This window comes from Pholcus phalangioides, unplaced genomic scaffold (assembly GCF_987345545.1).
Source record: "Pholcus phalangioides strain wild (caught in Gottingen) unplaced genomic scaffold, Ppha-v1.0 ptg000015l_1, whole genome shotgun sequence".
Lineage (NCBI taxonomy): Eukaryota > Metazoa > Arthropoda > Arachnida > Araneae > Pholcidae > Pholcus > Pholcus phalangioides.
The window spans coordinates 56,457,262-56,480,563 of NW_028301608.1; the positions used below are offsets into that span (position 1 = coordinate 56,457,262).

Consider the following 23,302-nt stretch of genomic DNA (forward strand, 5'->3'; position numbering starts at 1 on the left):
TCGTAAAGACCTAGAAACTTGCAAAATATAGGTATTCAAATGTAAGACGCTCGATCGAGTAAACTGTAAGTACGCTTATATTTCAAATGAAAACAAAAATGTAATTAAAAATTATTAGAAAGTTCAGAAGATAACTGAAATCTGTCAGTTAACGTGCGTGATTAAAACTAACATCCGCGTGAGAAATATGAATTGAAGAAAAATATTTTTAGTGGAAGTTGCCTCATACGCAAAATGCAAAACTTATTTTAAATGTTTAAACGACTGAACGAAGCAAGCCAATAAATAAACAGATGCTAATGAAAATAACCGGAAAGATAATTTTGCAAAGAATTCAGTAAAATGGGCAACACAGCGATTGTGCAAACTACCCTGAAGTCCAGACAACACCAGGGCTCTGTCCCTTGAGGGATAGAAGCCCTTTAATTGATGTGCAAACTACCGTAATCAACAAGGGAGCAAAGCGGACGCAATCTGTTCTCCAAGGAAAATGACGTCACGCGTCAAGTCAGCCAGTACTGAATCCCACACCTCACGAGACAGCCCTTGCTATATGGCCCTGCGTTTTGCTCGATCTAAGTATAATAATTGGCGATGATCGGCTGGATGTCCAGCTTTGGACTCAACCATATATAATTAGCTACTGGTGTCCATACGTTCTTTGAAATCTGACAATCTGGTAACCCTGAAATAGATTTTGCGACATTGTTCAAAAACGCAAGCTGACAAGGTGAATTTTTACCGAAGATTGTAATTTAACAATACAGACTACATGTACCTTGATGAAAAACCAACTCGGGCCGACAGAGACCTAGTCCAGAATTTGATACTCTTGTGTACATACACTTAAGCATTTTTAAGTAAGCCTCAATTTCTAATCGCTAATTTATTCAAGGACATCATACGAGAACAGATCATCAAATCTCAAACCGACATAGAAATCAAAATCATTAACAGAGAGGCAAGCAATCATCAGTAGTTTTTCCCCCGGAGAATCTCTCTCGGAAAGAAAGACAGTGAGACTAGCTATCCCTACGATGTGATACATTCTCGTATTAATTAATTTTCAATTACTTTCAGTTTCGGAGCGTTTTCCTGCCAACGCAACTCTTAAAACCCAATCTTGAAAATTGGCGGGATTGAGAAAATGATTAAAGAAGCTGAAACTACACATTAAACCAGCCTCTAAATTTCTAATTAATGTGTACTTTTCATCAAAATTAAAAAGGGGAAAAAAATTTCTTCTCGTATTCCCTCTTATATAAATCCCTTTAATGAGGCCAATCAATCATTCTGAAGTTCAATTATTAAAATCTTTTTGAGCTTTTCTTTCGGAAGAATGCTTTAGAGAGGAGGAGGGGGAATGAACGTTAACTATTTTTATTATTTTCAGCAATAAATCTACTCCTCCCGACTTACTAACAAGTTCAGTTCTAAACAATGGTTCGTGAGTCGGAACAGCATAATAATATTTCGGACAGTGTTCCTCAGATTGTTCAAATCGCGGAACAATTCTCAGTGTTCCGAGCGATCTCATAGCTAGAGATGTCATGAAATCGGTCAGGAGTATAACGAGAAATTTTGGGGAAAAATCACCCAAGGAGTTAATATTTGTGACAGTGATGTTCCCAATTAATGTGTATGTGTCTAGTCTATTTTAGGGTGAGTCTAGAGTAAGAATGGACAAATCCCAGGCGCCAGGTCACCATGGCGACTAAAAAATTTCTATTGACATCTAAAATTTTCTTTGTGTAGTTACTAAACTGCGCGTTGAAAGCAGCATAAAAATGTTTGGAATTTATAGCAGCATACCTGTGAACATAAAATAGGGTCAATATACCTTGAAAACGGTCAAAAACAGCATTATTTTGGAACCTTTTCTTCGGGAATAAAAATTTTTGGATCTTAAAAATTTTTCTGGCACGTAGAATGTTTTACAATTTATCCAGCCCTAGCCTAGATATGCAGAGAAGGTTGCAGAGTAAAATTTGCAACCTCATTCTCAAGGGTGTTCGCAAACTTATGAGTTCCGATTACTTGATTTAATGGTTATGAAATCGATTCCATTTCAAAAATTGTCTCAGCAGAGACCTTCAACACGACACTTATATAACATGAAAATTCGGGTATCTGTCCTTTTCACTTAAAAATATGGAAGGCAGATGGCAGCACAGTTTAACACGGAATATGCATAGATAGGGTTACTAGACGTCTCTATTGGTGTCATTTCAAGCGTCTTCCTTTTCAGGCTTTCGATAACTATTTTCTTTCCGAAGAAAATATTTTTTTCCCCCACTCTGAAACATATAGCTCTTCGTCGACATGAGTGTTTTTGTGGTCCCGCGACAATGTTCACAAACTTTGGCCAATCATCGTCAAAATTGCCAGAATGCAAGAACCAAAGTTGCAAGCAGATCAGCAAATACTATTCTAACCACGGCCTAGCTTGGTCTAGGATAATTTGTAAAAGAGAAAAAAGCCGAAGAAAAAAGCTGTACAGGAATTTAAAAAACCGCATCCCCAACTTTAAGAACACCATCGTTTGCTCACCAATATCTATTGCCGTGTACCTAAGCGGTTATTGAGCTTTGCCGTGTACAAAACGGGAGTGGGAAAATGTTACATTTTCTATTCATAAACAAAGAAAACAGGATGAAAAAAACATTCAATGGTGATTCCTAGTGACTCTGTTGTGAAAAAGGCGTTAAAAGAATGCGTGCACAGGTGCCGTCCTTTCTCAATTTTCGAATCTGTTAATCCTAGTCTGTACACATAAATACGTTAGGTCCACACATTACACTCAAACCACACCTTCCGGTACTAGTTCGCCAGAAATTCCACAGAGGGATGTTTACGAGTTGCATACACGATCAAGTAGCAGTAATTAAATCATAAAAAACGGAATCTTCTCGATTTTGAAACAGTTGGCTAGAGATGAACCATTTCTAGCTAACATAATAGTACCAGGGCTGCCCTTGTTTCGTGTCATGTGGACAATACACACATTTCATTCGTCATGCCCATGTTTATATTCTGGTCAACAAAAACATATGTTCAAATCGTTCTAATAAACGCTAAATCTTCCCCCTCCCCGGCTCTATTCTGAATTTCTGTTGCGTTAGCCACTTCCAACGTCTCTGCATATAACTTATCATACACACAGTAATATTATGCAATAAACTGGCCCATTATAAATGCCTAATGCGTACTCACATAGAAATATTATCTTTAGTCTGTGCTTCACCCATAGGTGTTGGAGCTTCGGAGAGTTCTGGCCACTTGAGTCCCCTAAGAATGTGTCCACCCCAATAACTAGTGAATATACAATTCACCGCACTCTCCCCCCCCCCCCCGCGTACGCTATTGAATACCTTATATACGAGATATCTGGTAATCCCAGGCACTCATCCCTCTCCCTGAAACTAGCAAAATAGTGAACATTTTTTATCCAATACGAGTGCGACAGTGTAATCATAGCGATTACATTAAACATAACATGACATGTTCAAAAATCACCAACAACTTGAAGAAACAAAAACGTGTGTGTATAACGGAAAAGGTATCCATAAAATAAGCCTACGCTCAAGGCGGGTGAATGTATTTCAGCAGAATCACGAAAGGGTTGTTGACAAGGTCTTGCTGGATGTAAAACAAGGCTACCTATATTAGTGAACACACTTGTTAACAAGGCATATAACCGAAATGATAGTAAGACACTGATTGCTACTCTCCTCAGACGATCAATAAGATATCGATTACCATCAGCATATCATCAATTACTAGAGCTTCGGCTAGAGTGTGAATATATTCAAGAGCTATTCAATTTCCCGAGGACGCGTTGGAATTTCAGAGATCACGGTGGTAGGGTCGAGCGTACGAAATCAGCGCCAACGAAACCATTCGAAACAGATACTTGTTATTAACATACAAATCGGACAAAAATTAGCCTTTATTCCGGTCCCTAGACCAGAAAATCCATTAATGCGCAGAACAATATATACATATTATTAGAATACAAATGTAATAATAGCTGTCACGGAAAACGTAACAAATACGAGGAAATTGAACAGTTTCCCGTCCAATTCAACCGAGAATTCCATGGACAATGGTGTAGAGGAGGGGGAGGGGCAAGCAGTCAAGAAATTCGTTAAGCTTATTGAATCCGTGAATACGCCACTGAATTTAATTATCACGAAGGAATGAAAAGACCTCCACGAATGGAGTTTTCGGAACGGGACAGAAAGGCATCGCGCCACTCACTACTCCCCGCGTACAAATAGAGCAAAGACAATGCAAATAAATGGAGAAGAGCGCTATAGGCACAGTTCAGAGCAGCTGGATCGGGGAACAGAGGGTGTAGATGGAGAAAGCATATAATCCACTTACAGATATGACGACAGTAGATGAAGTGCGACAACAAAGAGCGAGCGGGGGAGAGAGAGTTATACCTTAATAATTAAGTACCGCACAAAATGCAAAAGTTCACAATCACAAATTTCAAAATGCGCTGACAGATAGATGGCGATGGAGCGTCATGGACATAGCATAACACAAACATCATAGAAGAAAAATAAAAAATCATGGGCACAAGTTATGCGAGAGATTTGTGAAAGAATAATAGAGGGCCAGCCATTAAATAGATTGAATATGTATGAATTTGTATCATGTACAAAAATAACTCCCGCTCCAAGAGGTTTCAACAAACCCCACAAAATCCATTATGACTATTTTATACAAATGATATGTATCTTGTATCACATTAGCTAGTCGCAGATTGAGATAAATGTAGAATGAATAGCACTGACAGTCACATGAACTGATATTCATACTGAATGTCAAAGCAGTAGAAAAATAAAGAAAAAAATATCCATTTATATTTTAGAAATTTATTCTTTGGCCATCATGTGGCCATTACCTACAGTGTGTGGGACATGCTCCGAATTTTCCTATAAGTAACAGAACACTCATGCCTAATATAGCAATGGTTCATCCTAGAGCCAAGCATGTGGAGACGAAAACGACTCCGCAGTCGGTACCCAGTACGTCGGATTACCGGGGCACACTGGCATGGCAGGCGGACTCCAACAATTTTAGTTGCTTCAACTATGTTTCCATAACATATATAAATTGTCCCCGTCCACCAATTTCTGTACGACACTATTTGAAACTAATCAAAATGCACATAATCTATATACATGAGAAAACACACTTCAATTTCAAGATAACTAAATCTAGTTCCTTCGTTTAATTCATAGGACTTATTGATTGAGGTAATATAGAATTTACACAAAATTTTTTGAAGAAAATTTGCATTTTACAAACGGTAAAACTAATATCTGAAAGATATAAGGGAAATTAATTCATTCAAACATTTCAATTCGGTCATATTGATGAAATTATATATAAAAAAAACTTCATACCAAAAAATATACCACATGGTTATCTAGAGCAGTTAATTATACTTTTTTATGGGTCCGAAGGATCATTTTCATTTACTACCATTGCATGAATGACTCATTTTGTGCTGTGAAAATGTGTTTTATTCCATTTTTTCCGATATATGCCAATATGTATATATATATTGGTTTTTATGGGAGGGTGGCGTCGAAGCTACAGGGGGGGGGGGAGGAGCACTAATCTTCACTACAAGAGAGAGATGAGACTTTTCAAAGCTCTAGAATTAATTCTCTAAACTGGTAAAAAAAAAATTAATGAAATGTATTGCATGAATGGAGAAAAAAGGAACAACTGCATTTCCATCCAACACATACACACACACATTTTTTTTTTATTTCATAAATATTCTTCTAACAAAAGGTATCAAAATAATGCCAAAAATGTCACTATTTCACGACCGTCTTCCACATTCTAAAATAGCTGGAAATCATCCAAAAAAATTGAATCAATAAACCTTTCTTTAGTATGTATGCAAGCTGCAGCAATTAGTCTTTGTCTGAATGACCTGACTGCAATGATCGTAATTAAGCAAGATCTTTGAACCCCCCATATATATATATATATATATATATATATATATATATATATATATATATATATAGATGTATGGTAATATCTTTTAGTGTAATAACTATGTTTAATTAATCAAGAGCTATATAAGTGGATTTTATTTTTCATGACCATTATTTAGAATATCAGAGAGAAAATACTCCACGAATGATAACTTTTTTTTTGTTTAAGAAGATGGATATATAAAATATTGGTAGTAATTGTTAAAAAAACATCGCTCTCGGCAAATTCACTTCACCAGATGTACCGGACATTGGTGAGCACTGTTACCCAATTTAGAAAAAGTGAAGCTTGGCAGTAAATGGATGGAAAAAATTCAATACCGAAAAATTCTGCATTGATTCAGTGTCAAAAATTCTGTGACCTTATTCGTTCATATTTCATGAGTTCAAGAGATTGTCAAAGCAACACCTGAATGGCAAATAGTCATTGTCTTAATTAAATCCAGTTGCATGAGAAAACCATGATGGTATGAAATGTGCGGAGGAATATAGAGGAAACTCAAAATAGCAGTGTGTGCGGCTCAGTTATCCCCTTCTGTCTACAGATTTAAACTTTATATAAATCCAATGCAAAATTATTGTTTTTTCAACAGAAGAGCAGTTATTTTCCATTCACTGCTGTGAGCTTTCAATATTACAGGCACTATTTCTTCATTGGAATGAAATAAATATCAGAGTTTTTGAATACAAATGTAGGCTACTTCATGACAAACCCCAGTCACAAGGTCTAAGACACACCTAACACTATACATACCTCCCAAAGCAGAATGTTTAGCACTGTTCTGCGACGAGCCCTCAGCTGACTGGACATGTTCTGCGGTAAAAATCCCCATACATGTAATAGTGGGGGTTTTTTTTTTCACTTTTTCTTAAAATTCTTCCAAATTGTTTTGCGACTCACGTCGCAGATTTTGGCACATTCTGCTTTGGGGTACATACCTAAAATTTTTCATGTGATAAAATTTTGTGGGTCTACCTCTCTTTCAAACAAAGCACAACTCGGAACTCGGTCTATGGCCATGAACTATTTTCTACCGAATGAGTTTTGCAAGGTGCATATGTACCTGAACAGTCTGTGAGCATATCTGGTGTTGCACGTGAATTTTAGTGCTGCCATCTATTTTTCAAAGTATGAGTGAAGTATAACTATTGGATATATATACCATTGTAGAACTGTTGCTCTCTGTGGAGATGCTTTTTAACAGGGAGATCAGCTTCCATTCACTCCTCACAGTTGGGAACCACAGAAAACAAGCTTTAGGCAACCACAACTGTGCCGCACGTGTGGGTTCGAAACTGGGTCATTGTGATGCATGTTCATCACTATAATAGCACAACCACACAGTGGCCTTAAATTGAGAACAAAATGAAATTTCCAAAATTTTGTGTTAATGACTTTTTTCCATGATCGTTGAGATGCAGAAAAAAAAAGAACAATCTGACTAAAAAAATTATGCTTGGCTCTAAAATTGGCTAGGGTTGATTTTTTTTTTTTTTTTTTTTGATTTCTTAAGCCCTGACGTAAAGCCACCTTTAATTTTAACTCCAATTATAAGCGTTTTGCCAGAGATATCCAGGGCCTCCCCTCAAGTCAAAGTCAGGCTGTGGTAGCTGTGGAAAATTGTTAGAAAATTGTTATGGGTCATAAATATTGTTTATAGAACTATACAATATTATGGGCTAAAATATAAAATAATATAAAAGTCACTTTTTAAAGGGAAAAGTGACCATTTTTTAAAACAAAAGTAATAAATCAACTAGAGAAAGTTTCAATTTGAATACAACATTTTAATAAATATAATACAATATAATATAAATAATTGATATTAATATTTTTTCTCCCTTAAATACCTCCCAGGATATTTAAACAACTTTGTTGAAATTGAAATATTTCTAAACAATTGAAGTACACAAATTAGTCCATACACGGAATGCAAAAGCATATCACACAAGCTATAGACCTATATGTATTTAATATATGTAAGCACTTCTTTTATAATTCAAGAAAGATGGTACAAATATTTTATTAGAGGTATAGCTTTTTGTTTAATTACTCATTGATCTAAATAATGACAGGAATATAATTCAATAAAACAATAGTTTCATCACAAATTAACATCAGATTAGACTGATTCGCCACGTTGATCAACAGGGCTTCTTCAACAAGAATTCTGATACGTTAATCTATCAAAATTTGTTTGAATTGTGGGTTCTACTAAACCGGTTTGTTGTTTTTCAAATTACAAATGTGTGAATAAATATAGTAAATAATATTCCTGTTACGCTATCACCATAATTAGTTTTCTATTGATTATATGTGAGTGCACCATTTTAATTATATACATTGTATATAACTTCATAAGCAATAACACTAAATCCTATATACCAACACGTTCTATAATGATAATCACCTACAGTATATAACGATAATTTTCTTTGGTCCCAACACACTTCCCACAAGTCAATTACCATCTATAATCATTAGTCTTGTATAATAATATACTTTTCTTCTTTTCTTGTGGGCATCATTGTATGAGTTTTACTGTATATATAGTCTACATGAATAAGAATTTATTAAGCAATCATAAATTTTGAGCTTATTCTCAGTCTCTACCTCCTGAAAAACTGTCTTTTGAACAATGATGGCCATGACAGTCCTAGCCTAATCAGATGAACATTTGTTTTGCAAAGTTGCCATCATTCACAAACTTGATAATGAATTTACCATGGAAAGACGATGTCATAGCATCCAAAAAACTTTCTTCCCCAAAAAAATTCCCCTGCATCATTACTGATTGTTGCTCAACAATCAACTGTTGTCTTTGTTTCATTTCTACTGTTACTTGAAGCATTTTTCAATAATATTAGATAATACAAAAGTCAATGCAATATATACTAGCACATTGAATGTCTTTACTATTGCAGATGCAACTAGGGTCACCAATATGTGAATTCTCATTGATGAGAGGCTTAGATTTCTTGAAGATTGCTCAGTGGTGATCAAAAAAGCAAATAAACTACTCTGTTTCATTCTTAAAAAGGTCTCTTCACATACTTTTCCAAGGTTGTTTGTGATGGACTGGAGTATGCTGTAGTGTTTCTGAAACAAAAACCTAGAGAGCGACATAGACTTGGTTGAAGGGGTGCAGAGAGGAGCTAAGTATGCTCTTGTTGTTACACAAGGCTTGAGCTATGAAGAGAGACTTGATTTCTTAAATATGTTTACATTGGAAGAACATAGGTGTGGGGGGAGGAATCGTAACTCAATTGACATGTACATTAAAAAAAGAACTATGATAAACATATTGGAAAAATTAGAGATGGTATCCATACGTAGATAAAACAACCATTATCTTTTTTTTAAGGTTATATATTATATTAATAATTGCTTTAAAAATATATGCTTTTACATTGGGTTGTATTTCAGTTATATTTGACATCCATATTTTTCATGAACATCTTTTTTCAGCCACCACCTTGTTTGGCAATTTGTCTATTGTTGCCTTTGTGTTTGTATGTAGGCATTTCATGCATATATTTATTTTACGTTATTTGAATTGAAAAAAAAAAAAAAAAAAAAAAAAGAATGGTGAACTTAAGAAATAAAAATTTTAACCCATTCATAAAATTCTGATTATGATGATATGTATGTATGAATATCATGTTTAGGCTTTAGCCCAAAAATTTTTATGCTCCTTGAAGTGAATATAATATAAATAAAGAGCTTAATATCTTCTTAAAGCAATTTTTGACTTCTCTCAAATAGAAATTCTTTGGGAACTCCATAAAATTCTCAACATCACAAATATTTTGATTTACTGCTTAGAATCGAAAATAGAATAGGCCTATGCTAAAGTCAATGCTTGTTTCAATGACCTCAAACAACATCTATTCATAAAACAATGTTCACACGTGGCAACGAAAATGTTTAAAACAAATTAAATTCTGTTCATAACTGGAGGACTCAAATATTCATAAAAATAAATCAGTTTTAAAAAAAATTGAGCTGTGACTGAAAAAATAGTGATCTTGATATATTCTAACATACACACATACATATAAACTTTTAATACCACTCAATTGTACATGCATTACATAAATATTCCCCTAGGGCATTTCTAACAAAGATAGTCTATTTCTAAAAAGACAGCAGAAAGTGTTCAGTGCATGTCTATGTATTCTCTTAACATTTTCGCCACGTCAAAGTAAAGTGTGTTTGAGAAATGTTGTCCATATTTTTATACTACTGCATTCAATTTTCACCCAACATAAAAATAGAAAGCATGAATATTTATCGGCACCTCTGTAAAACTGCTTTATACTACATTTAATTATTGTATACTTTCTAATAGGCATATAAAATAAAATGCTCATTAGCATCTCAATAGTCAATATCACATATATTTTTTATTGTTTCATCGTGGATATGAAGCAGACCTACAGTAGGCTTTTTGCTTAGGGCAACACATAGGGCCTATTCTCAGAACACACATTCTGGCATATTACAAATCGTTTAAAATTCTGAAGAGGAATATGTGCAAAGTACATCTACAGTTAAGTAGTAGTAGATTCTCGCTTATTTGGCACATAAAAAGGGTGTGCCTGATTACAAAATTGAGGAACTACTGGTAGCTGAAAGAGCCCTTTTAATAATATAAATTTTTGTACACAGACATGCAGTGATATGTTTCCTCTTCTATGTTCGAAGATAACCAGCCAAAAACGTTGGATTACTGGACCAATGCATGGCCGGATTGTCGGGTCTACTGTATCCAAAAATAAAGAGTTTGTTCTTTGATTGTATACTTTTACTGCATATTCAATATTTGTACACTTTTAATGTTTGTGTTCAATTTAATTACTGTGTTGAAGCTAGTGTGTATAAGCTAGCTACTTTCGGGTGTGAATTGAGAACAAACATTTTTCATCAATTCCATACGATTGATTCTTTGTCAAAAGCATTGATTCACTCTTTCGAAGAGAGTATACTGTATAATAAATAAAGATCTTAATATTTTCTTGCATACTTTTACTGCATCCAATTTTTGAATACTCCCAATACAATTAAATACAAATAAAAGTGAGAATGAAATCTTATTTTCATGACTGACATCACTGGTATTCAAGCCATTGTGTCATCATCCACAAATGTAGGTGTGTCATGATTATAATGTTCAAATATTCAATATTTTCTTGCATGCTTCTATTACTGCATGCAATTTTTATATAGCTTTGAATACAAATTGAGAAAAAAATTTCTTCAGCATCTGCATAAAATTTTCAATATCAAAAAAAAATTCATACCAAAAATAAAACACTGATATTTCCTCGCATAGTTCTATTATACAACTTTTGCATACTCTAAATGAAACTGATAAAAATTCATGACCGATTTCACTAGTATTCATGTTATAGCGGTCATCCCTCACAAAGGTAGGTGTGACACGCTTATTATTTCTAGATTTTCTCCTTATTCGTAATGAACATGCAGGTGAATGCAGTATTACATAAACACAGATAAGTAGGAGGTTACGTTTAAATTTTATTTACAATCCGAAAAAAACCCTCCTGCTTTCAGAAGCTGTGTAAATATCCCACAAAACCAGTCTTAGAAACAATTGTGTTTCAGAAAATTATCACATAAGTATTATTTCAAGAGTGCCTACCATACTAAATGTATATTTGGCAGCCTACAAGATCATTCGTAAGGCTGGAATTACACTATGAAGTTTTATAAAAGTTCTTTTATAAAACTTGAAAAATTCAACCAATAAGCTTATGCGTTGCATTTGTCTTGAATGTAGCCGATGCACTTATTGGTCGCACTTTTTCAGTTTTATAACAGAAATTTTATATAACTTTCACAGTGTGATCCTGGTCTTAAAAAAAGGATTGCTTAAAAGTACAAGAAATGTTTTTGATAGAAAAATGCAATCATTGTGTACCACTCGATACCATGGGTTGGCCACCCCTGATCTAGGCCATAGTGATCATCACCCACAAAGGTAGGTGCGTCATGTTTATTAACTGTTCGGACATAGCCTACTACAAATCTTTCATACGTAATAAATATGATGCATTACAGTGGGAGGGTCCATTTATAAATTATTTACAATTTCAAAAAACCCTGGTGCTCTCAGAAGCTGTGTAAACATCCCATGGAAATCCAGTCAGGGAATGTTTGCACTGAAACAATATAGAAACAACCGTGTTTACATTGTAACAATCTATACATGCATACACACACCCCCTATTATGTAAAGTTTTAATCATGATTTCTACCGTGCAAGCTTGAAGTGGTCTGCTCTGAGGACCGCTTCAGCTTACTCAAGAGTATATCAATTGATAGCTAAGGATCATGATTAAACTTCGCCGAAAAAACATTAAAAAAATTGACTGATTTTCTAGTATATTTAGGCCATAGTGAGATCATCATTCCCAAAGGTGGGTGTGTCATGCTTATCATGTCCAGATATTCAATAATTTCTCTCACACTTCTAATACCGATTTAAAATTTTTGTATGTTTTTTGACAACAAATCGAGAGTAAAATTCATTTAGCACCTTTATAAAATTCTTGGTATCGAAAAATTTTTTGAATTATAAATAAAAAGCTTTATATTTTTTTGCATACATATTGTTTACAAGTTGTTTGCTGCATACAAGTTTTGCATACTCTAAATTAAAAACAAACTGGTTAAAAACTTGACAAATTTCCCTAGTATTTAGGCCATAGTGGCCATCAACAATAAAGTTAGGCGTGTTGTGCTTATCATATTTGGATTTTCTTCTTATTTATAATGAGCATGCAGCATTATATAAACACAGCTAAGTAGGGGGGGGGGGCTCATTTAATTTTATTTCAAATCTCAAAAAAAAAACCCTCGTGCTCGCAGAAGCCGTGTAAACATCCCACGAAACTAAAGTCAGTGAATGTTTACACTGCAACAATCACATTCACATTATACCAATATGCACTTACACACCTACCTCCACCCATAAAAAATGTAGGTGTGTCATGTTTTCAATGTTCACATATTCAATATATGTTTTGCATACTTCTACTACATATTCAATTTTTGCATACTTCTACTACATATTCAATTTTTGTATACTTCAGAATACGAATCTCGAGAATAAAATTCATTCAGAACCTCCATGTTATCGGTTATTATTATTAACCTCCTCCTGGTATCTAAATTTTTTGATTTATTCCTTTAGAGGAAGTACGAAATATATTATAAAGTGCTTTGCATACTTTCATTGTATACAATTTTTGTATACTCAAATTAAAAATAAAAAAGCAATTAAAAACTTCATGACGGATTTCCCTAGTATTCAGGTAATAGGTCCCATCACCCACAAAGGTAGGTGTGTCATGTTTATCATGTTCGGATATAAAGGCCTACATCTCATGCATAATAAGCATGCTAGTGAATGCAGCATGGATCATTACTCAAGCACAGGTAAGTGGGAGGGTCCATTTAAATTTTATTTACAATCTCGTGCTCTCAGAGGAGCTATGTAAACATCCCACGGACCGAAAAAATCGCAGAATGTTTGCACTGCAGCAATCGTGTTTACATTACAATAATACATTGCGCGCATGCATGCGTGTATGCACACACACGCCTATTACGTACAGTTTGTAATCATGATTCCTACCTTTGCGAGCTTGAAGTGGTCCGCTCTGAGGACCTCCTGTATTTCAGTCTCGGGGGGCGCGTCAACGGCGGATTCAAGATTGGAACTCGACTTATCCTTCTGTGATTGGCTCGTCGACGAGGACCTAAGGTTGTCGAGGACCCCTTTGAAGAAGCCCCCGGTCCTTTTCATGATTCAGAGCGACGAAATGAAACGAAAACGGAATGCGAGTGTGTCAGTTTTTGGACGCGGTACGTAGTACTACATATTGTCCGCAGGGTCCTTCAAGGCATCTCCTCCGCCGATTGCAGAAGCACAAGATCGTACAGAACATATGGGAAAAATTTACGACAGAGATCGCAGATTCCTTCTTGGATCTTCCGAGAATAATCTTTAATTTGAGACAAAAATTATATACATAACGATGAACGATTACATTCGGGTGTTTGGAAGTTATTATTGCTACATACAAGCCAAAAGATTTTGTTATCGCTTATGTTGTCGTGTATCTTCTGCTCGACGATATGTGGATGAGGTAAAGAAAATAAAACAAATAAAATGAAAGGGATGGTTGGTGGCGCCCCGAGGCATGATGGGTAAGCTCGGCAGCAGTGCCCGGATTAATCGATATCTTTTCTCGGGTGGCACGTGATCGGCGCTGCTGCCACAGGTGTAGCGGCGCTTTTGCGCGGCGTGGTCCTTCCGCCCTCTCGCTCTTCCGCTTTCCCTCCTTCCCCCCCCCCACCCTCTCTGCGATCTTTTTGAACGCGGACGAGAAGTGCATAACTCTTAAAAAAATGTTGGTTACGGGGGGTGCGGGGTCATTGCATTTATCATATATATCATGTATGTTTTCATACGATGGTTATTAGTGTACAATCCTCCCTGACAAAAAGGGAAGAAAAGAAATCTGGGACATATATATATTACAGTGGTTTCCGATTAGATAACATTAAGGGTCAGATTCCGATTCTCCGACTTAATAGTAACTCGGGCCCAGGAATAACTCCCTGGGCCCGATTCCCGCATGGGCAAGTGGGGCATTTACCAAAGACCTCAAAATTTCAACCAATATATCCCACTCACTAACCAAAGATCTTTGGCCGCATTTCGAAAGGGGGTGTTGTGCTGTGCTGTCGCTTGGACGTCGTGCTACACCATACATGCTCAACCAAGGGCGTAGTGGGGGGGGGGGGTCTGGTCCCCCCCCCGAAATGTGAGAAAATGACCAAAAAAAGGGAAAAAGATGGCCAAATCTATTGTTCTATCACTTTGTCCCCCCCCCCCCGAACAAAATGTCTTGCTACGCCCCTGTGCTCAACCCATGATCGGCGGACCAAGTGTGGGCCTCGGAGTCATCCGATGTGGCCCATGACCTCCAAGCATAAGTTTGTATAAATTAGCCAAGTGGCATGTAAACAGATCGCTTGAGTGGCCCACGGCATACCTACATATCATTTGAGTAACATGCGACCCAGTTCCAGAAAACTCGAGCAGCCGCGGCATACTTCTAAATCCCCCTCAAGTGCAGTGGCGTCGGAGCCGGGGGTGCTGTGGGTGCTCGAGCACCCACGAAAATTTGTAAAACAGGTCCGAGCACCCACAGAATTGATTCAGAAATCGAAATTTCTGAACTCAAGACGAGCACACACAGGTTCGAAACACTTCCGACGCCCCTGCTCAAGTGACCATTTTTTCTTTTCTTTCAAACTGAGCACAACTCGGGTCTGCCGCCATGGCCATTTTACCACCTTGTTAGTTGTGCGGGAAGTGTGAGCCATGAAGTGCGGAAGTGTGAGTACACTAACAGTCTGACCGCGTATCTAGTGTTGTACTGATCTTTCAGTGCTGCCATCAATTTTTCAGACGTGAAGTGTAATGATTGGGCGTCTGTACCGTTTGTAGCCTTTTGCTCTCTGTGGCGAGACTTTTTAACGGGGAGATCGGCTCACATTCGTGCCTTGAAGTTTGGAACCACAGTCTTTAAGTGGCCAGCGGCTCAATTTCAGATCTCTCAAGCGGCCCACGGCAAATTCAGGTCACTTATGTATTCCGCAGCACATTTACAAATCACTTCAGTGACCAGCGATGCTGTTCTATATCACTCAAGTAACCCACGACATATTTACGGGTCACTTGAGTGGACGTGCCGCACATTTAAAGATCACTTAAATGACCACTTGAGTGGTACGTGGCTCGTTTACAAATTACTTAAGTGACCTGTGATGCTGCTCCAGATTACTGAATTGTCCCACGCCACATTCCCAGATCACTTAAGTGACCCGAGATATGTTCCCGGATAAATTAATAGTGTTCTGCGGGAGTCTGGTGACATAGTAAATTCTAGTTTCTAGTTGCCGTACTCGTTCTAGTGGTGGCCCTACCCATGTACTACTTGTACAGATTCGTTAGAAATTCCGCGGTGGAATGTGTGCACGGGCAAAAGGAGATTTATGGTTTTACCGCCCGTGTGGGCGCTACATACATTTTGCCGCTCTTTTCCCATTCTTGTCTAATTTAATTGACCCGAAACACACACAAGCTCTATCACACAAGTGTAATTTCAGCACATTGTCCCATAATTTTCTTGACCACTTATTCTTTGAATTTGCCACCACCAATCCAGCTCACTTAGACCCCCCTCCCCCGGTCACACTAAATACGCCCCACGCCCCTAGAGACAGGGGCGTATTTACTCCCCCAGCGCTCGCGGTAAATACGTCCCTGTCTCTAGGTCAGTCTTATGGACACTCACATGTTTGCACACTTTCTTGGTCACTCAATTAGTCGCAGGCCAAATCCTAGAAATTCTGCCGCCTTAGGCGTATAATGTTTTGCCGTCCCTTAAGATACGAATATTTGAAAAGAGTTTTGCTTCTTGACCTCTATGATATAGCGGTTCCCAAAGTGTTGGTCAGGATCCCCCATTGGGTGGGGGGGGGGTGTAACGTTGATGAATTTATTAAATACGAACGTTCCGATGAGAGTGTTTATGTATCCAATCAATATAATAACTTCTTAGGAAGGAAGGGTGGTCCTATAGTGAGTGCTCCAGTTTAAATTTTTTCCTATGGATTTTGGGGAAAATACGTCCACCCTTCAAAGGATTCATTGATATATTTAGCGCATATACAGGGTGATTATAAAAAAACTATCCCAACATATGGGCCCCTAACTATCATACCATTCACAGAAACTGAATGAAATTTTGGCAATAAGGTATTTTGAGGTATGCGCTCAAGAATGATATGTAAAACAACAGTGTCACTCTAACAGTTACGGTTACAGTGAGAAAATTTCGAAAATATCAAATGGCAACACCAAGTTTTTTGTATTGGAATGTGACCTCCATTGTGAAAAACCCTAAATAGCGTTCGAACGGCAACTGTAGCATGAAAATCACCGGCGGTAGATAGGCTAAAAGTGAGGACAACCAATAAGGACAGAGAAGCAGCATAAAATAAAGCATTTTATTGTGATTCACAAATTTTCCACATGACCTTGTGGAGGACTAATCAGGCTGGGATCTCAGCCGAAAAAACGGTGTGACGAATGAAATGAACATTAATGCTCTGGTGCACGGCAAAGTCCTTTTTACTTTTTCCTTGCCTAGCTCCGGGGATTTTCGTGCTACAGGTGCCATTCCAACGCTATTTAGTGTTTTTCAGTATGGAGATCGCAGTCCAATACAAAAAACTTGGTGTTGCCATTTGATATTTTCGAAATTTTCTCACTGTAACCGTAACTATTAGAATGACACTGTTGTTTTCCATATCATTCTTGAGCGCATACATCAAAATACCTTATGCCAAAATTTCATTCAGTTTCTGTGAATGGTATGATAGTTAGGGGCCCATATGTCGGGATAGTTTTTTTATAATCACCCCGTATATCATGTAACACATTGAAATTTTACATAAAATTTACCAAAAAACAATTTGAAGTTAAATCTTATTCAATCAAGTAGATGTCACAAATGTGATTTTGCGCACTTTTATGAGAAAACATGAAAAAATGATAAATTAATATTTTTTTTCTGAATCCAAAAAAATGACAAATTTATTTATTAGAAATCCAAGAAACACTCTCCTTATGTTTTAGTTTTTGAAATCATGATTCTCCCAGTTATGTTGTTTACACGTTGTTGTGTTGCGTACGTAAAAATAAGTTTTTGCTACTCTTTCTTATTTACAGTATTTTTGTGAAATTTTGTCGAGAAGTGACAGCTCTGAGTACATACGTTTGCGACCAGAGGCGTACGCAGGAGAGAACATAGGGGGTAGCCTTCCCTCCCCAACATGATCAAAAATTAAAAATATTTTCAAATATTTCCAATTAAAAATTTAAATATCGGAAGAAAATATCTTTATAATATTAGTTACCTTAATCCATTTCTGTTAATTTAAAATGCTTTTTGAACGTTAGTATCTCAGAATTTCTCTGGGACAAATCCCTTGTGCTCCCTCAAATCCAATGTACCTTCTGGGGAGGGGGGGGGGGCGGTAGCCCAGGTCGATAAGATACTCGCCTAAAATTCCTAAGGATGTTTAGTGGTGTCGCGAGTTCGATACCCGGTTCGTCCTTGTCAGAAAACTTTCCTGGCACAGGGATACAACGGAAACGGCGAAATGAGCACAGAAAAAATTGCTACCGCAGGGAGTCCCCCATCGAGGGGTTAGCGCACCAATCTCTCGAGGAGTATGAAAAACAAGCCTGCCGTTCGGAATCGGCAATAAATTCTGTGGTGTTTGGTCAAAGTATGATATCTCCAAAAAAATGTCTTTTTGATCTAGTAGTAAGTCTTGTTAATTATAACTAACTAGAAGTGAGATAAATGCACAAATACGCGAGTACGGCTAAACAACATTCTGACGTATAATATTTTCATTTGCATTTGTGTGTATGATTTATTTCGGATTTTTATATGACAATGAAAATGCTATATCTCTAAAATGTGATTTTGGAGTTATCATGTTCTGACCAAACACCACAGAATTGTATATCCCGGTCTAAAATTAGCCCTCGTGTGCAGAAATGGTCGTGGTGCGACAAAAATTATCAAATGTGTCCTTCTGAAGGTTTCACTACATGTACACGCGCATTCCAACATGCACCAATTCGTTAGAAGTTCCGCAGAGGAATATGGACGAGGTGCATGTCTGGTTTAGTAGTAGTAGTAGTAGTCATTGTACCGCTTGATCATTGTTTTGCACAGCGTAACTTTGATAATCCTTGCAACAATAAGAGACAAACTCCGATCCAAACCAAACGTGCCATCACTTACGAATGACTAATGGCTCATATCGCAGCAAATCCGGTGGAAAAATATATTTATTTTTGGTGTGAAGTACTGTTGTACACTCCCTAAAAACATCCTCTACCATCTTTGCTATTGCAATTCGACCACACATTGTACGATTAAAAATGCTTGTTTAGGTGTTCAAAGTTTCGTCTCTCAAACTATCTCTTAAAGTTTGTCTCATGAATTTAGAATCACCCTGAGCTACATGTGAAAAACATGAATGGAAACGGATCCCCTTCTGCCACCCATCAAATAAAACTGTTACGAATCTTCAATTGAAATTAGCGACCGGATTTTAATTAATGAGCAGCATGAAAAAAACAATACGATATGATATTAGTTGACATTTTGTAAGCAATGATATTATCTGAATTATCAAGTTTTGCATCGAAATTCCAAAGGTTGTTGTTTGTGCGTGGTAAAACAACATTAGTAAAACTCGCAAACTGCAGCTATTCAAAGCTCTCTGTGATTGTAATCAAAAGCAATATAAAAGCCGAAGACGACTATACACTTTGCGAGTTTTGCTAATGTTGTTTTACCACGCACAAATAACAACTGTTAAATTCCTGATTCAAACTCAATAATTCAAGTAATATTATTGCTTACAAAATATCAACTGGTATCATTTCGTATTGTTTTTTTCCATGCGACACATTAATCAAAATCTGGTCGCTAATTTAAATTGAAGAATTGCAACAGTTTTATTTTATTGATTGCAGAAGGGATCTAGTTCATTGATGTCTGTCTCACATGTGATATGTACTCTATAATTGACTTCAATATTTTCTAGAAGGCATATTTTTGCTGATGAAATTTTGCTATTAACGGTTTATTGGTTATGATCAAAGTACCTAAGACACCATTACATAATTTTGAAGGTTTAGAGTCTGAGAATGTTTCCTTGTACACGGAGTTTTTTGCAGGGCAGAAAAATCCCCTATATTGTATAAGGCAGCATGTTACTTCGTCATTCTGCACAGATAACGAAATTCTGTGAGTGCAGAAACATGTCTGTGTAGGTGTGTGCCCCGTCAAAGGCAAAGTGAAATAAAAGGCAATGTGCCCCGTCTGAAAAAAAAGAAGGGAAGTTAAAGGGGCATGTATATTTCATGTAAGAATAAAATTTTTCCTTTTTACCGCGAGCATGTCGGTGCTCATCATGTCCTTTCCCATCCTGGAACCAGGCCCCCTCCCCAAGACATTGGTGGGGACTTCTCTATAGTGAATTTCTAGTGTAAAAACAACAAAAATCAGGTTTTTCTGAGGCCCCCGCGCTAGAGCAGCACCTCCTAGAGACAGAGGATAGCAGCACCTCTATCTCTAGGCGGTACTGGCTAGAGCCCTGCCAGCCCCATTGCTCACTTAAACCAATGAGGATAGAAGCTTGATTTCATTCTCGGGAGATATTCACCTACAACTCAAATGAACACCCTATGATTCAATGATTAGCATCATGGTTATTTCAGTTAAAGCCGTATGCCAGAGTTGTTTTTTTTTTTTTTTTGCGAGTGCTTTTCGTCTGGGGATGGTTATAATCAAAGATCTTGATTCATGAATATGCCTCTCAATAGGCTTACAGGACTCCAACCTTCTAAGTCTCAACCATGAGTTCAGCTAGGCTCGGCACGGGGACCCATGGCCTCATATCCCGCAGTAGGGCCCCAGATCAGAATCTTCACTGGACCCTCCAATATTAATTTGTAAGGTGAAAATCAAAAATAGAATCATATCTGATGTGAATCATCTCGGGTCCCGGGCAGCAACCCTGCCAGACCCACTCCCTTTGTGGGGCTATGCAGGGACATCAGTTAAATAGGAGCTTCCACGATAAGATCTGGCACAATGATTTTTGACAATAAATATATAAATTAAGAAGTGCTGTCTAGCCCTCTTTCATAGCTCGGGGGGCTATGATGGTGTCGCGACGGTAATAGGGGCACACTTTTTTTTTTTTTATAAATATTCAAAAATTTGTGTGAATTCTGTAGAACAGCCTCATGATTACTGCATTAAGAGTTCCGCGAGAAACTACGTTGGAAACCCCTGATATGTAGAACTTATAGAGGTATACAGAAATGGGCAGTCAGAAAATTCCAGAGCCGAAACAGCACCACAATAGAGAGACTTCTGGTATGGTGTTAGCTGAAAGAGACATTTGTTGGAATAGGAACAAGGAATGCAACACGATCAACTTATTCTGGGGGGAATCGACTAAAGAAAGGAAAGTCAATTGGGAAAAATGTTGATAAAGAAATTATTAACAAAAAGTCGGACGATGCAGGTCCAGAAAAATAATACAGGAATGTCCGGTGAATACTAGTCTTTTTCATTTTTTCTCTCTCTCTCTCTCTCACACGCACAGAGTTAGACGCTTGACACCATGATTCTTCCGGTCTTCCTTGAACAGTCTCACCTATTTACGACATTCATGACACTCGAGCCATACCACGAAATCTTAAATTACACATCTAGAAGATTATCTAGAATGTAGTGGCCATACACACCACCAGAGGCACCCGAAGCTGCTTAAAAAATACTGGGTTGGTCAAAGAACAATACCCTCAAACGGGGTGACTTGGGTACATACCCCAAGATGTGCCATAGCCACTGTGAATGAAATAGAGGTGACTCCAGGTAAAGCCGCAAGAGTGAGCCTCCATGATTGGAAATTGTGCCCAAATCTCTCATATATATATATATATATATATATATATATATATATATATATATATAATTATCGTATCTTTTTCTTTCCCGCCTACTTTTACCATAACCTGTGTTTTAAGAGAGATTTCACGAAACCATTCCAAAACTTTGATTAAATAGATTAGTGGTTACATGTTACGGCAGTCTTGTTAAAAGTGTACTCGTTGGTAGATATACTTATTGTTTCAATCGTTGATGATAAATTATCTAATGAATGCAATTTGTTAATTAATAGTTGTATGATTAGTGAACTGTTTAAGAATTGCTGGGTGACTTGAGGACAGTATTTCAGATTCGTTAAAGGTACACATAATTATACAGATATCACAACAAACAAATAAGAAAATGTTAGGTTCAGGCCGTATGAAAATTATATAGAAGCTCATAAACTTTTAATTTAAGGGATTAACACCGCATTTGAAGATTAACACATTAAAAATTTGAAAGCGTTATAACTCCCCTAATATATTCGTTATAATCCTAAAATGCAAAACACTTTTCTGTATTAGTTTTTCACAAGGAACCACGTGTGTAATTATCGGGCGGCCGATACTATCCACGCTGCATGTATTTCGATCACACATGACTCGAAACGCATAAGCTGCCAACCTAATTCGAAAATGGTGTCTGTTTGTGCGCAAAGCAAGTCGGTAGGCACTGCGCATATTCAAAAATACAAATATTTTCCATTTTTCTGGTTTTTAGAGTTCGTTGTGGTGAACAGAATATACAAGCTTTAAAATTTCCAATCATTTATCTTTGTTTCAAACAAGAATAGTTTGCAATGGAAAGCCACAATCGAAGTAATTTGTACAAGCTCATCGCTTTCCACAAGTTTTTCCAGATTTAACAGTCACTAATAGTTAAAGTTTCAAGTACCGCAACTCGCGTTACAAAAATATTCCATTGAAATATGCATACGAGCATTTTTCTATCCTCACCTATTAAGAAACTAGAAAGGATTTTTTTTTTTCGAGAAAGAAAAAATCTTTTGTAGATAATGATATTTTTTCTGCATTTTTGTATATACGTTAACGTTAAACTCATACATATTCTTACATCCCTGTACCAAAATAAAAGACTACAAAAAATAATATTTCGAGTTTGCTGTGGAGGAGAAAAAATAATATGTATCGGATCCCTTTGCTATATATCCTATTCGAAAAGCAACTAAGATAGATACGCGTACGCTCTTTTTTCCTTTCATACGCTGGTTTGAAATGATTTTTAGAAAACCTTAAACTAAGTTGAAAAAAAAAAAATTCCATGTATTTCCTCTGCTCTTTAAATAACCGTAAAACTAGACAGCGGCCTGGAAAATGTACGGAAAATAAACGTTCAAAAAAATAATAAACCATCCTCCATCTTTGCGTAGTTTCTCCAGTGATACAGTACTTTCCGTTTAAATCTCACTTGCCAGCAGTATCGAAAAATGTTTTAGAAAGACATCTGCAGATGCATTGACGTACATACCTATACATATATGCGCATGTACTTTGAGTTCTTCGTACAAGTCTATACGTTTTTCTTCCCCCTTTTTTCCAGAACCTGACATTCATTTCACGTATATTTTTCCACTTATTTATATATTACCTCAACTTTATCTCACATATATATGT

At 36.8% G+C, this 23,302-nt stretch overlaps 1 protein-coding gene across 2 annotated transcripts in view; it reads right to left on the minus strand.

The window, feature by feature from the left end:
• Positions 1 to 14,297, minus strand: part of Tomosyn (syntaxin-binding protein tomosyn) — a 176,362-nt gene extending 162,065 nt beyond the window's left edge. Inside the window, exon 1 of one of the 2 annotated variants that reach the window (XM_089243835.1) lies at positions 13,694 to 14,297. In XM_089243835.1, coding sequence (XP_089099961.1) covers positions 13,694 to 13,864 — 171 coding nt within the window. In that variant the 5' untranslated portion in view covers positions 13,865 to 14,297. The remainder of the gene's footprint in view (positions 1 to 13,693) is intronic. The other variant, XM_089243834.1, reaches the window with a different exon arrangement.
• Between the last annotated feature and the right edge of the window lie 9,005 nt (positions 14,298 to 23,302).